Consider the following 14617-nt stretch of genomic DNA (forward strand, 5'->3'; position numbering starts at 1 on the left):
GAGATGGGTGAAGCCTGGCCCTGGAATTACAGATTGCCAGAAGTAGACCAAGAAGTCCACCACTCGAATCTCGGCGCTTGGCAAGGTGCCTGGCACACAGGGGACACCCAAGAAATGATTTCATTGCAAGGGAACAGAGGGCGCCCGGGAGCGCGCATCTGCTGCCCCGTCATCTTGCAGAGGGGACCGCCGCGGCTCAGGGTGCGCAGCGGGGCCGAGGCCGGCCGCGGGGCGCGAGCGCCATCCCGGGCCCAGGCGGAGGGGGCGCTGCGGCGGGAGGCCGCGCGGGGCGGGGGCGGGGCGGCGGCGGCGTGGCCGCCCCCAGCAAGCGAGCGCCGCGCGCGCGCGCGCGCGAGCGCCGCCGCCGCCACCGCCACTACCACCTCCGCTGCTCGCCCCGGTCCCGCTGCGGCCCGGCCGGCCCGTGGGGCGCGGAGCCGAGGCCCGCGGCCGGCCGCATGAAGGACTGCGAGTACCAGCAGATCAGCCCCGGGGCCGCCCCGCCGCCCGCCTCCCCTGGGGCGCGCCGCCCCGGTCCAGCCGCGCCCCCCGGCCCCGGCCCCGGGCCCCCGCCGCCCGCCAGCGCGCCGCGCTGGAGCAGCAGCGGCAGCGGCAGCGGCAGCGGGAGCATCGGCCGCCGCCCGCGGCGCAAGTGGGAGGTGTTCCCGGGCCGCAACCGCTTCTACTGCGGCGGCCGCCTCATGCTGGCTGGCCACGGCGGCGTCTTCGCACTCACGCTTCTGCTCATCCTCACCACCACCATCCTCTTCTTCGTCTTCGAGTGAGTCCCGCGGTGCCCCCGGCCCCGCCCCCTCGGGCGCCCCCATCCCTCCGGTCCCCTCCGCCCCCTGCCGCGCACTCCACCCGCCCGGCTCCTCGGCGAGCACTCCCGCCCTTCTGGTCTCCCGCTGGGCGCCCGGTCCACTCCGACCTCCTCGGGCGCTCCACCCTTCCCTGCACCTGCCAGGCACTCTCTCCTCCCTGCTCCTCCCGGGCCTGCGTCCTCGCCCGCTCAGGATCTGCCCCCAGGCCTTTCCAGTCCCCTCGCGTGTCTCTCATCGGCCCTCCCTGGCCCTCACCACCCACCGCCCCAACCCCACCCCTAGTGTCCTTCCTCCATCCATCTGGATGCTACATCCACACGGGGCCCCATCGCCCCATCCTCTGGCCTGTCTCCTGTCCCTCCCTGCCTTTCCCTGGCACCCTGCCTTTGCCAGCCTCTGCCAGGAGGCCCATACTTGCCAGTCCCTGCACCGACCCATCCTCTCTTCCCTCTCAGAACCTGGCTCAGGCCTCCCGGATCCCCTGGCCCTCACCTCTCTGCTGGACCATCTCTTGGCCAGCCCCCGCTTCTTTCTGACCCCTTGAGGCATCTTTGCTTTATATCCCTTCCAGACAACTTCTCGATCTTTTCTGTGTCCTTTGGCTTTATACTACCCATCACAATTCTCCCAGCTGCCTCCGTGTCCCACCAGGGTCCCTTCTGGGGTCCCCTGTCTTCTCTTACTCTCAGACCCTTCCCCCTTCCTTCCACCTCAGTCATTCTCCCTCTAGGCCCTCAGGCAATCTTCCCAGACTGCTTTGGGCCTCTTAGGCCTCCCTTCCCTCTCCAGTACCTTCCTTAGTTTCCCCAGTGGTTCCAGTCCTTCCCTCTAACTCTGGCAGGTCCCTGTCCCCCTCCCCATGTACCCCTGCCTTTCTTTGCATTCTCACCATTCTGGAGCAAACCTCTGGCCTGTCCCATGGCAGGAACAGCTGCAGTGCCTTGTTATTTTTCAAGAGAGTCCGCAGTGCTTTGGTGTGATAGGTCCTGTTTGCCCCTGTGGGGTTTTGACCTCTTCACATCCCCCCGTGACCCAGGGTAGGCCCACACAGTAGCTCCCTTTTCTGGTTGGAGGAGGAATGCTTGTCACTTCCCAGAAGTTTTGCACTCCACCTTTGGTCTCTAGCTTGAGCCGTCTGCTGTGTGATCCCTTGCACACACACTCACACTCACCCACACAGCTTCCCCTCCGGGTTCTCCCCCATCCTTTGTGGTCTTGCTTAATTGTGCGGTGTGGTTAAGAACTCCATCTCTGGAGCCAACAGACCTGGTTCAAATCCCAGCCCCACCACACACTATCCACGTGACTCTGGGATAGTCCCTTCACCTTGGAGCCCTACTTTCGTCATCTATAAAATGGGGTTTATAATAGGTTGTCATGAGGGTGGCACTATGTCATGTGTGTAAGGTTTTAACCAGTAACAAGCACTTAATGCTGGCTGCTGTTATTAGCTGTTTTCTTCACCATAAAACACGTCCTAAGGGCCTGTGGCCGTGCTAAGGCTGCCACAAAGACGCCACCCCCAGGTACCCTCTCCAGCTGCCAGATCATGTATCTGCAACCTTGGGTTTCCCCTTGAAGCAAGGTGAGGACTTCCTACAAATTAGCTTCTCCCTTTCACCCTTCCTTTCTGAGTCAGGGTGGATGAAAAGTTCCAGGAAAATGTAACACGCAGGAGCTCTGGGGAGCCCCCAGCCTCCAGTGTGTTCCTTGGGCTGAGTTTCAGATCCACCTTGCTGAGCTGACCCGACACGACCCGCATGAGTGTTTTGAAAGTTCCTTTTCCAGTACCCCCAGGGCTGCAGCCTGAGCAGGAGGAAGTTGACCGCCCCCTCCCCCCCCCCCCCCCAGCCCCCAGCTCTGTGACACTGAGGCGTGGGATTCGGTTAGTTCAGAAGCAGGATCTTCTCTGGGTTGCGTGGGTATCTTGACTGATGACAGATTTGTCCCCCAGAGAAGGGAGAAAAGAGGACTTCTGGGTTCAGGGAGGGCTTGTGAATCATCTTGCCTTGTCTCTGCCCTTCTTCACTTGGGCTGGTGGAGTTGGCAGGAGGGTTTGGGGTTTGGGCTCAGACCTCCCCTGGGTCTAGACTGGGGTGTTACCTCAGTAGGGACCCAGGGTGTGGGAACGCTGGAGAGTGAGTGAGCTCACGCTCTTCCATTGCTCTGGAAAAAGGTAGAGTGGCTCTCTAGGGCTTTTCCTGCTGAGAATGGTTTTGCTTCATTGTTTGGTTGGGTAAATTATTGCACAGGGCTCTCAGCAGGGTATCTGGCTTCTGCCCCACTTCCCACCCCACATGGAGGCCAGAGTGCCCCTTTAATTCTAAGTGAGATCCCAGGCTCCCCCTGGAGTTCTCCCTGGCTTTCTGGGATAAGAACCAAAGTCTTCCTGTCCGTCCATCTCCCCCCACTATCCCCCTGTGCCTCCTCCTCCAGGCACATTGGCCTCTTTGCATATTCCTGCCTCAGGGCCTTTGCACCATTTGGAATACCCTTCCTTTAGATAGTCTCATGGCTCACTCCTCCACTTTTTTTCCCTCCTTCCCTAACTGCCCCTATAAGTGAACAAACCACTCCCCTCCCTCCTATCCCCTCTTCCCTGACTACTTGTTTTCTGGAAGCACTTGCCACCATCTGAACATACTATGCCTATACTTTCTGCTAGTTTGTTGCCTGTCTCTTCGCCACAGAAGGGCTTCGTTCTCCACACTGTTTTGTCTTTGGTGCCTAGAACTGGGCCTGGTGGGTAGTAGGCATTCAGGACAGTAAATATTTGTTGAATGAACAGAGAGAGTAGCTGATGAGGGCCCGGGGGCCCCAGTCCTGTCTTTGGCTGACAGGGTGACCTTGAATGTGGCTGTGGGCCTCAGAGCCCCTCTCTGTAAAATCAGGGAGCTAGCACTTGGTGTTTCTGAGTGCTCTACAAGTCTCAGACTTCGTCTCCGTCCCCCCAAAAGTCTGGTTATACATGAACTGGTTGATTGGCATGTGGGTGACACAGAGGGCCCAGCTTTGAGTCTTGAACCCAGGGACCACTGAGATGTTTGGGGCGGAATGTGGCCCAGTTGGAGCCGTTGGACCTGGCAGTCTTTGCTCTTCAAGGGAAGGGCCTCTCTGGAGGCCAGAGCTTCTGGGAGTAGAGGCTGTGGAAACAGAGTATGTGTCCACAGGTTTGCTTTCTGTGACTGTGCCAGCTCCTGGAGCCTCTTCTGATTCTGGCCTCCCAGCAGCCTGTCATTTCCCAAGTAGCAGCTCCTCACCCCATCAGGTGCCACTCTAGCTCTGGGAGGGAAGGCAGCGTAGGACAGCAGTTAATAGTTTGGGCAGGCCTCAGGGTCAGCCTGAGCACAGGCTGTCCTCCAAACCAACTGGGGTCAGGGACCTGAAAGCATGGGCTTGCGATGCCAGCCCTGGGATGACAGTGGCAGTGCATAGACCATGCTCTTCCCCTAACCCCCTGCACGTGGCTGACCCCTACTTATTCTTCAGATTTTAGCTTAGACATTATCTCCCCCAGCCAGATATTCCTGACTGTTCTGCTGATTTCCTCTCTCCCATGTTAGCACACAAAGCCCTGTGTAGCACCTCTCTCTGTTTACCTGTCTTTTCCCCACTAGACCGCAGCCTCATGACAGGCGGAGAAACAACACTCTTATTCACTGCCATTATTCCTGCTGTTTGTTGATGGTATTGCCTGGCGTATGTGAGACCTCGCTAAATATTTGTGGAGTAACTGAATGAATGAATAAGTGAACATTGTCGTGGACGGTCAACTCAAGTGACTGCCTAGTTCATTGGTAGCGGCTGCCTGAAGCTCTGTGTTTAGAAGGATTCTGAAGCTGCAGCTAAGTGCCGGGGTTAAGAGTGCTGGGATCTAGACCTCTCTCCTTAGCTCATTTAAAAAAAAAAAAAAAAAAAAAAAAAAGTTCTGGGCTCTATTGATCATGTCTGCTCCTGGCTCAGAGGGAAAGTGCAAAGATCAATTAGTGATGTCTGCTCCAGGCACTCTTGGAGGAGTGGCTGCGCTCACCTAGGAGCTGTCCCTCTTCCTCAGGGAAAGGCTGTATGCCAGAATGCGGAGTAGTGTTGATGGCATGACACCTGTCTAGTGCTGTAGCCCTGTGTTCCAGGGAGCCCTTGGGGTATCTGCTCATCTCTCTCTCCCTCTCTCTCTCTAGCTGTCCCTTCCTGGCCCGCCAGCTGACCCTCGCCATCCCCATCATCGCTGCCATCCTCTTCTTCTTCGTCATGAGCTGCCTGCTGCAGACCAGCTTCACCGACCCTGGGATCCTGCCCCGGGCCACCGTCTGTGAGGCAGCCGCTCTAGAGAAACAAATCGGTGAGGCTCCTACTCCAGCTGAAGCTGCGTCTCCCGCCTCCACATTCCTTGGTTTGAGAGGAGGCCCGATTTTCTCTTCCCACACCTTGCCAGGAACTGAGGGCACGGTAGTGAGTGAGACAGGCTGGAGCCGACCCTAGGGTGGAAACGCATGATAAACAAGGGAACAGAGGAGCAAGTAAGAAATGCTAGCCGATGAAGGCTACCATGGCCGTCAGCTTAGTACTGAGTGCTCGCTGGGGGTCAGGCAGTGTCTTCACCTCTTTACATGCATGATCTTATTTAATCCCCCAATAATCCTATGAGACCAGGACTGTTGTTGCTCTCCTTTTACTGATTAAATTAAGTCTCAGAGGAGTAAAGTAAGTGGTCCAAGATCATTACAGGAAGTGGAAGAGCTGGAATGAGATCTCATACAGTCTGACCAGAGGCCCTGCTCTTAAACATTCATATACACTTATTCACTCATCATTTGTCGAACCCCTATTATGTGCCCGACCCTTTTCTAGATGCTGATGATACAGTAGTGAACAAATAGGACAGTAATCCCCTGCGCTCTCGGAGCTGATGTTCCAGTGGGAAGAGAAAGACAGTTAACAAATATCTAGGACGTCAGGGGAGAGTAAAGTAGGGAGGGAGGATAAGAGCTGGGGCGGGGGGGAGGGTGTATGATTTTAAACTGGGTGGTCAGGGAATACTTTGTGAAGGAGGTGACTTCTGAGCAAAGAAGCAAAGACCTGAAGAGACAAGGGATTGAACTCTGTAGGCTTCTAGGGGAAAAGCACAGTAGGTGTGGGGAGTGGGGAGTTTAGAGTAGGTGATCTGGGAAACCCTGTAGGAGGAGGTGTACTTGAGAGGAGCTCTGAATGGTGTGATGGAGCCAGTAACGCACAGTCTGGAAACAGTAAAAGCAAAAGCCTGAAGTGGTGAACAAGCTGGTATGTTTGTTTGTTTGCTTTTAATGTTTATTTATTTATTTTGAGAGAGAGAGAGAGCATGAGCAGGGGAGGGGCAGAAAGAGAGCGAGTGAGAATCCCAAGCAGGCTTGACATTGTCAGCACAGAGCCCGACGCGGGGCTTAATGCCACGAACCGTGAGATCACGACCCGAACCGAAATCAAGAATCGGATACTTAACCAACTGAGCCTCCCAGGCGCCCCAAGCTGGTATGTGTAAGGAACAGCAGGAAGGCCATTGTGGCCAGAAAGAACCTGTGCTCCCAAGGCACCGCAGATAGCCCTTGATTCCTCCCAGACCACTGTGTGGGTCCCCCTGGGAGGCTGGGTGCTGGGCCTTAATCTCAGCTTGCTGCACCCTCGCTCCTTCCTGGGGAGAAGTGACGTGGCTCTTTGTACACCGGGTTTCCGGTCTGTGGTTGGCTCCTTCCCCTCACAGGGTGGCTTTCAGACGGGCTTTTAAACGTCTGACTGGCCTTGAACAGACCCGGTGGCCTGTTAATGTCAGAGCTGCTGCATCCATCACTGGGAGTCATTTCACTGCTTCTCTGGCACAGCTCGGGAGGGTGGGCAGGAAGGGTGAGGATGTTCTCTTGCTCTTCGTTCTTCGGCTCATCCCTCTGCCCAGGCCTGTCTTCGGCCACGCCCTCGATTGCTGTCTTCCTCTGCCTGCATCCAGCTTCCTTCCCCCTTGCCCCACTGGGCCACTCACCACTTGGCCTCTTAGACTCAACTCTGCTCCTTCAGATTTCTGCAGTCTGACCTGGGCGGTCCACCTGGCAACAGGGGAGGCTCTGTGGCAACCCGTTTCTCCTGCCTCCAACTCAGGGCTAATCGTGAGGCAGGATTATTGTCCAGTCCAGCCTGAGCTTGGGGATCTGGCCACCTGGAATCCTCTGGCCTCCTGTGAGTCGTGTGGGCAATAATGACAACTGTAATCCCCCATGTTTGGGGACCGCTTGGCTGCGTGTAGAGAGTGTTTTCCATCCATTATCCCCACAGATCCTCTCAGCGGCCCGGTTGTGCCGATGCAGAAACTGAGGCAGGGGGATCATGTGGCCAGGGAGTGGAGGCGTGGAGACGGACTGTGTGCCTTGATTCCCAAATGCCTTGCTTTCTCTTCTGAGATGGCCACAGGGATGCATTTCCCGTCTTCTGTGGCCACACCATCTTTATTCTTATGTCTCGACCCAGGTATTCCGTCCTCTGAGAAGCCTTCATGACCCCAGTTGGGCCAGACCTTCCATGACACCTTCCAAGAGCTCTGTGTCCTTCCTTTCTTGGCCCTGTGCTGCATGGTGGTGGTTACAGAATTGTCGGGCAGGCCCGGCAGCCTTTCCTGGACAGTGAGGTCTTGTTTACCTAGTCTGCCAAGTGGAGGGTCCAGGGATATTGGCTGAATGGCTGAGCCTCTGTAGAGGCCCTCCTTGATGTCCCTAGGTGACTGATGGAGAGACAGTTGGAACTTCTCCCAGTTAGGCATTACAGTTTAATCATTTATGTGTTAATTCTATATGCTGGCTCCTGACTACAGGGGTGGAGGTGGGAGGCCAAAAATGAATCTGATGTGAACCCTGCCTTCCGATGGTTTCTAGGCTAGCTCAGTCCCAGGTAGAATGCCTAACCAGCTGCTACAGGTGAGATCAGGCTTTGGAAGTGGATCAGAGAAACAGGAGTATCTTCTGCCTGGAGGATATGGGGACGCTTCATGGAGAGGTGCCTTGAGCCAAAGCTTAAAGTTTGGGTAGAGTTCAAGCCCAGGAATATGTGTGAAGGGAGCCTCCAGGCAGATGGAACAGAGGAGGAGAGAACAGAGTGGGAAGGAGCAAGGGCAGGCATGGAACCCTGGGCAGGCCATATTGGCCAGAAAAGGAGTAATACTTCAGAGAATTAGAGAAATTCTGGTTGGAGAATGGGGTGGAGTTAGTCCCACGGGACCCTACATGTCAGGGTTAGAGACTTTCCTTTGGGAACAGCTGCTAAGCCTGGAAAGTGACATCTTTGAGGCCTCTGAACTCTGAAACTTGAACAGGAGCCAAATTTGAGGGTGTGGCCAGGAGGTTTCTAATCAGGGTGAAATATATTTTCTTGAAAAGGACAAAGGTCACTGAGCCTTTTCCAGAAGGTTGGAGACCTACTTTGAGGTGGATGGTGCTGTCCACATAAACATGAACTGATGCTCACCGGGGCCCATGCAGACTGTGCACTTCTTGCTTTGGCCCCATAGGCCAGCCACTCCAGCCCAACAGGTTCTAGCCCAAGGCTCCTGCCTTTCAAGGACCGTCTGAAGTGGGGTGACCAGCTCCTTCCAGTCTCGTGTCCGGGGAACCCCTCAGGCACAGGCGAACCAGGGTGGCTGGTCACCCGGGTCTGAGATGTTGACTTGTCAGCTGGCAAGCCCTGTAGCTGGGTCATCCCACAGGGCCATACAGAGTCCAGGCACTTTGGGAAGTTGGAAAAGAGGTAGGAGGTGCCAACATTGCTCCCAGTCTGATGGGAGACGATAGAAACATCCAGATCTGAGTGACAGACGCTAATGTAGACACGTTTACAGCTCACAGAATGGACATAAAGGCTGTGTCTCCTTCCGCCACCACACAGCAGGTCACAAACCGCAGCCTGTCTGTGCCCAGGGTGTCTCCCCTCAGGTCCTTCTGAAGCCCACTGCCCTAGGGCAGACCTGTCTCATTTGCCGCCTGGATTGACTGCTGACCAGGCCCCAACACCTGGCGCCTTCCTTCAGTCGTAGTTGTCTTCCCAGGACTCAGATTTGGCCCCGGCCCTCCCTGGTTTAGAATTCGGGTGACTCCCAGGTGCCCTCAACAGTATTTCCTGAAGATCGGTCTTTTGAGTACAACGTTCGCAATTTTTCCCTTTCTGCACCTCATCTTGTACCTTCAATTTCCTTAGTGTTTCCTTTAGGTGACTCATTTTTAAGTGTATTTTACAAGGAACATTGTTACCAACCTTGTAAGCCAAGAGCCTCTTACTGGGAATAGAACCTAATCATAAAAACAGAAACATAACAATGTTACAGAACTCTTGTGGTTACAGTTGCTAGCAAAAAGCAGTCTCTTTGAGGCCTGTGAGGATCACAGGTATTAGGATTAGAAGTTGAGACTTTTTAGGGCGACCGGGTGGCTCAGTCGGTTAAGGGTCTGACTTCAGCTCAGGTCATGATCTTGCGGTGTGTGGGTTCGAGCCCCTGTGTTGGGCTCTGTGCTGACAGCTCGGAGCCTGGAACCTACCTCGGATTCTGTGTCTCTGTCTCTCTCTGCTCTCTCTGCTCTCTCTCTCTCAAAAATAAACATACATTTAAAAAATTTTTTAAAGTTGAGACTTTTCCCCTTGATGGAGTCAAAGGCTTGAGTGAAAATTGAAGAGAGAGTAACTTTCTCATCCCATGAATTCGTGTTGCCTAGTGTTGCGGCCAGGAAACAGATCGTCTTCCACTTTCCTGCAGACTTGCCCGCAGAGGCGTACTTGCAGGGTGAAGGCACACTCCAGTCTACCTGCCCGCACTTCCCACCCCTGCAGCCCTCTGCCCCACTGCCTGTGCTTTGTTCCCACAGCCCCTCTACGGCCATGCCCTCTTTCTGGTGAGCCCAAGGGGTCATTCCTCCTGATCCTGCTTAACTGCCACTTCACCTTTTGCTGCCTCCTGCCCCCACCCCCACACATTTCCTCCCCCTCCCGTCTCCACTACAGACACCAGTAACACCATGAATCCATGAGCTGTGGGGTAGACCTTTGTTATCTCTGATTCACATCATCATCTTACAAGTTTGATAATGTTATTACCCAGTGAGGAACTGAGGCTCAGAGAGGTTAAGCAGCTTCCTCAAAGTCACAAGCCAGCAAGTGGCCAGGCCAGGTTTCAAAATGAGATCAGGCTGGCTGGGCCCAGAGTCCCCACACTTGACTCGCAGTGCCTCTTACACAGACTCTGTAATTATGTGCTTCCCCCCCTCACTGGGCCCTCAGGTCAAGCTCTTCCTGTATCTCTGCCCCCCAGCCCACCACTAAGCTGATATCCTGTAGGTGCTCCATAAACCTCTGGAATGAACAGAAAGGGTCAGGTGGGGACTACAGTGACCAAGTGCTCCCAGCCCCGGGCGCTGTGGCTGACCTTGAACTGACCTGGAAGCTGGGGAGACCACAGCCCTGCAGCTGTTTCCTCCACCGGTGGGGGCAACGGAAGGCCCAGCGGTCAGGACCCAGCAAGGCTGGTGGAGATCCCAGCCTTCCCTCGCTAATGCCGACTCGGTAGCGCCTGCCAGCCCCAGGGTGCTTCCGTGCCAGCCACTGGGCTTGAGTCACAGAGCCAGCCGGCTGGCTCTGAGTGCAGAGTGCCTGCCTGCTCCCCTCCACGGGGTGCGGTTGGGGCGACACCCAGAGCATGCCCCTTGGTCAGGAGGAGAGTGTGGGGAGATTCATTTGCTTCTCACAGCCGTTCAGTGAGGAGCCTTCGCCCTCATTTCACATCCCCAGGGGCTATAGATTCCCACCCGCAAGGCAGCAGGGAGGCCTTACTAGCCTGAGAGGGACTTGACTTCTTAGGGGAGAGAGAGAGAGAGAGAGAGCGAGAGAGCGAGCCCTGGAGTAGATCTTAGATTCCCTTCGAGCAGGGATAACATCTCTTCCCACTCTGACTTCCTTCCTTTCGTCAACAAATATTTTCTGGACTGGGTGAACAAAGCAAATGTTTCTTTCTTTCTTTTTTTCTTTCTCTCCTCCCCTCCCCTCCCCTCTTTTCTTCTTTCTTAGCACAAAGCCCGGCATGCAGCTTGAACTCACGACCCTGTGATCAAGAGTCACGTGCTTGCTCTACCAACTGAGCCAGCCAGGCGTGCCCCTCGACCCCACTTTTTAAAAATGTTTTCACTGTTCATTTTTTTTAATGTTGATTTATTTTTGGGAGAGAAAAACAGAGCACAAGTGGGGGAGGGGTAGAGAGGGAAGGAGACACAGAATCCGAAGCAGGCTCCAAACCCAGCTGTCAGCACAGAGCCCGACGCAGGGCTCGAACCCACAAACCGTGAGATCATGACCTGAGCTGAAGTCAGATGCTGAACTGACTGAGCCACCCAGGCGCCCCTGTGAATGTTTTTTAAAGCAAACACATTTGACTCTTCTGTACTTGCCTCTTCTCCCCTCACCTGCCACCTCTAGGCCTTGATATAGTGGTTGGTAATATTTGAGAGAATATTTGGAAGACAAGGGTTCCAGTTTCAGCGCCCCCCCCCCCCCCCCCCCCCCCCGCCTTATGCTATTGAAATCTGTTTCCTCATCTGTAAAATGGAGGTACATGTCCCCTTGCCCGGCCCAGAACGTTTTTTATGCATCCAGTGAGACTGGGAATAACGGTACCCTTTGAAAATTGTTTTTCTCTATTGAAACTTAAGAGGCTGAGCCTCGTGCTCAGGAATGGCACACGGGCCTGCTCCCGGCCCTGAGGAGCTGCCACCTGCGCTGGCTGCTAGCGGGAGTTGGTGAAGAGGAAACAGGCTGAGGCCAGGGCCGTGATTGGGCAGCGTGGTCTGGCTGGAGAATAAGCCCTGGGGCAGCTCCTTGCCCCCCTCCCGAGTGGGGTTCGCTTTCCACAGTGACCCCGCTGCAGGGCCTCCTTTGAGCCAGCTTGTTCAGGGCCCCGCAGTTGGGGACTTTAATTTGGCATCTGGGTGGCTCCCTTGCTCCAGTGTGACACACACTCCTCTTGGCAGCCTAAAGAGGAGCGTCACTTCTTTCCGAGTTCTAGAGAGGGGAAGCCTGGCCCCCGGAGGGCACGGTGTGCTGGTAGGAGTTCCCTCCCTGCCTTGGTGAGGGCTTGTGGGAATCCAGTGAGGATTCCAGAAACTTCTCTCTTCCTCTTTCCTGAAAGGGTCTGGGGCTCTCCTTCACTCACAGCCGGGTTGTTTTCTGAAGTTTCTTCTTAAATCAGCTGTTTGGAATATAGCGTCTCATAGAACAATAATAACGGCTAATATTTAGTAAGCTCATGCCAGGTGCCGGACGCTTTGCTAAACCCACTTGCTGAACTCTTCCTGCATCTTCCAAATAGCACTAGGAGGTGGATTTGATTATGTCCCATTTTCTTTTTTACCAGATGAGGGTCAGAGAGACTTGACCCACATCACATGGCTAGTTGTGGTTGGGCCACCTGTCTGTCTGGCTCCAAAGCCTGTGTCCAAGCCTGGAAGACAGCAGTGGGCAGGGACAGGAGCTGGACCTGGGGCCCGTGGAGTAGGGTTACAGGCTGGGTTTGGAGTAGCATCAAGAGTTTTGGGAAGAGCTGGAGAATTCTGCAGGCTAGAGCGTCCCAGTGTGAACCGTGTCACGACTGAGGGTCCTTCGAATCTAGCACTGTGTTTAGGGTGGCCTTGCAGCATCTCATTGGGCACTCACCACAATCCTGTAAGATCAAGACTGTCTTATCTCCATCTTACGGATGAGGAAACTGAGGCTGCAAGAGGTGAAGGGACTTTCTTCAGTAGCAAGGAGGCAGCAAAATCATGATTCAAACCTAGTGTTTCAGATGCCAGAGCCTGTGCCTTGCCGTCCCTCTGAGAACAGCAGTTAGTAAGTACTCCCCAAGTGCCAGTTCCTTTATATGTACAATTTCTGATCCTTCCATAAAGCTTCCAGGCAGTGGTTATTATTTGTCTGCTTTTTCAGATGCCACAACGGGCTCACAGAGGTTAAGTAACTTTCCTGAGGGTACTAGCTAATAAATGGAAGGGTCAGGATTTGAACTCTGGGCCTGCCTTGGTCCAAAGCCTGTGCTCTCTCCTCTTTGCCTGCTCCCTCATGGTTCATTGGATGGGACTGCCTGTTTATCTCACCATCCCTGCCGTCCAGGGGCGTGCGGTCTAGGTGTCTGCACACAGCAGGCCCATCACAGCCCAGCCTGTGGCAAGCCCATCACAGCCCAGCCTGTGTGCAAGGCACGGGAGCAGCAGTGCTCAGAGAAGCTGCTGGAGGCTAGGCAGGGAGCCGGAGAGTCCTGGTGAGCAAGGAGAAGGCGGGGGCCAGGGCTTGGCCAGGACAGGGGCAGGAAGCCAAGGCTGCAGGGACTCATGGGGCAAAAATAGTGGGAGAAAAGCCTGGAGTGGAGGTTGAGCCCAATTGTGGAGGTCCCTAGTATCAGGACAGGAAGTTGTCCTTTTATCTGTTTTTTTAGGGGAGGCCAGGGAAGGGTTATAACTCAAGAGGGGTTATTTATTTATTTATTTATTTATTTATTTATTTATTTATTTTGAGTTTATTTATTTATTTTGAGGGAGAATGAGCAGAGGAGGGGCAGAGAGAGAAGGGGACAGAGGATCCCAAGGAGACTCCGTGCTGACAGCGGAGAGCCCGATGTGGGGCTTAAACTCACCAACCGAAGTCAGATGCTTAACCAACTGAGCCACCCAGGTGCCCCCAAAAGGAATTATTTAGAGAAATGTGGTGGGTTGGAAGGCAGAGGGGCTGGAAGCAGGGAGTCTTCAGGGGAGGCTGTTTGGTGACAGGGTTCTGGCCTGGGTTAGAGCATTGGGAGGAGAGTGAAAGATTATGAAGGAAGATCCTAAGAAGACCTAGTGACTGGCCAGGAAAGGGTGAGGTAGAAGGAAGGGTCTGCAAAAGGCCTCCAAACTGAGTTTTCCTGCCTCTGCCACTCAGTGGCTGTGTGACTTTGGGCAAATCCCCTGACCTCTCTGGGCCTGTTTTCTCATTTGTAAACTGAAGGGGTTAGAAGAGAGGCGGTCAGTGGGGAGACAGTTATCATTTTTTATGCACTGGGTGCTGCATTATATGCTCTTTGACGTTCTTTCCAGCTCTTGGGTTGTGCCATTGGCAGAAATGAGGAGCCAGGCAGGGTTAAATAACACTCATTATGACACTTTCAAATTTACAAAAAGACCTCAAGCCCAAGTTTTGGAAACTTGGGTTCATATCGCGGTTCTGCCACTTCCTAGCCAGGAGCGCCCTCAGACATGTCACTGAGCGTCACCAAAAAGTCTCCTGAACTATAACCTGGAGGTGACTGACGTTAGTAATCCTGCCTCCTGGGATGTTCTCTGGATGCAAGGAGATAATGCCTACGAAGTGCTCGGCATATAGGAGGAGGCGCTCAGTGTAGTGTTTCTTTCCCTTGACTCTTCCTTTCTCTTAGTAATTCTGGGAGCTAATAATAACCGCGCGCTTCTTAAGCATTTACTTTGTGTCACTTCACGTTTTTACCTCAGGTCACCCTCACAACAACCCTGTGATGTGGGTACTGTTATTATCCCCCTTTCAGTGATCAAGGAAACAGAGGCTCAGAGAGGTTAAACGATTTGCCCTGTTGAACATCTAGCAGACGATATCCCCGGGAGAAACCCAGATAAAAAGACGTGGGGCCAGGATTCGTGCTCCATTCTACCTGTTCTTTCCATTTTACAGATGAGAAAACTGAGGCTCAGAGAAGTACATTTGGCTTTAACATTTCACCTAACCACTGGGTGGCAAAACCAGGT

General features: G+C 54.3%; 1 protein-coding gene across 3 annotated transcripts in view; it reads left to right on the forward strand.

The window, feature by feature from the left end:
• Positions 1 to 360: 360 nt before the first annotated feature.
• Positions 361 to 14617, forward strand: part of ZDHHC18 (zDHHC palmitoyltransferase 18) — a 29196-nt gene continuing 14939 nt past the window's right edge. For 2 of the 3 annotated variants that reach the window (XM_086716137.1, XM_086716138.1), the window contains exons 1-2: positions 362 to 781; positions 5003 to 5163. In XM_086716137.1, the coding sequence (XP_086572263.1) occupies positions 459 to 781; positions 5003 to 5163 (484 nt within the window). In that variant the 5' untranslated portion in view covers positions 362 to 458. Of the gene's footprint in view, positions 782 to 5002; positions 5164 to 14617 lie in introns of all 3 variants that reach the window. The other variant, XM_086716136.1, reaches the window with a different exon arrangement.

This window comes from Puma concolor, chromosome C1 (genome assembly GCF_028749965.1).
Source record: "Puma concolor isolate L17-30 chromosome C1, mPumCon1.1.hap2, whole genome shotgun sequence".
Classification (NCBI taxonomy): domain Eukaryota; kingdom Metazoa; phylum Chordata; class Mammalia; order Carnivora; family Felidae; genus Puma; species Puma concolor.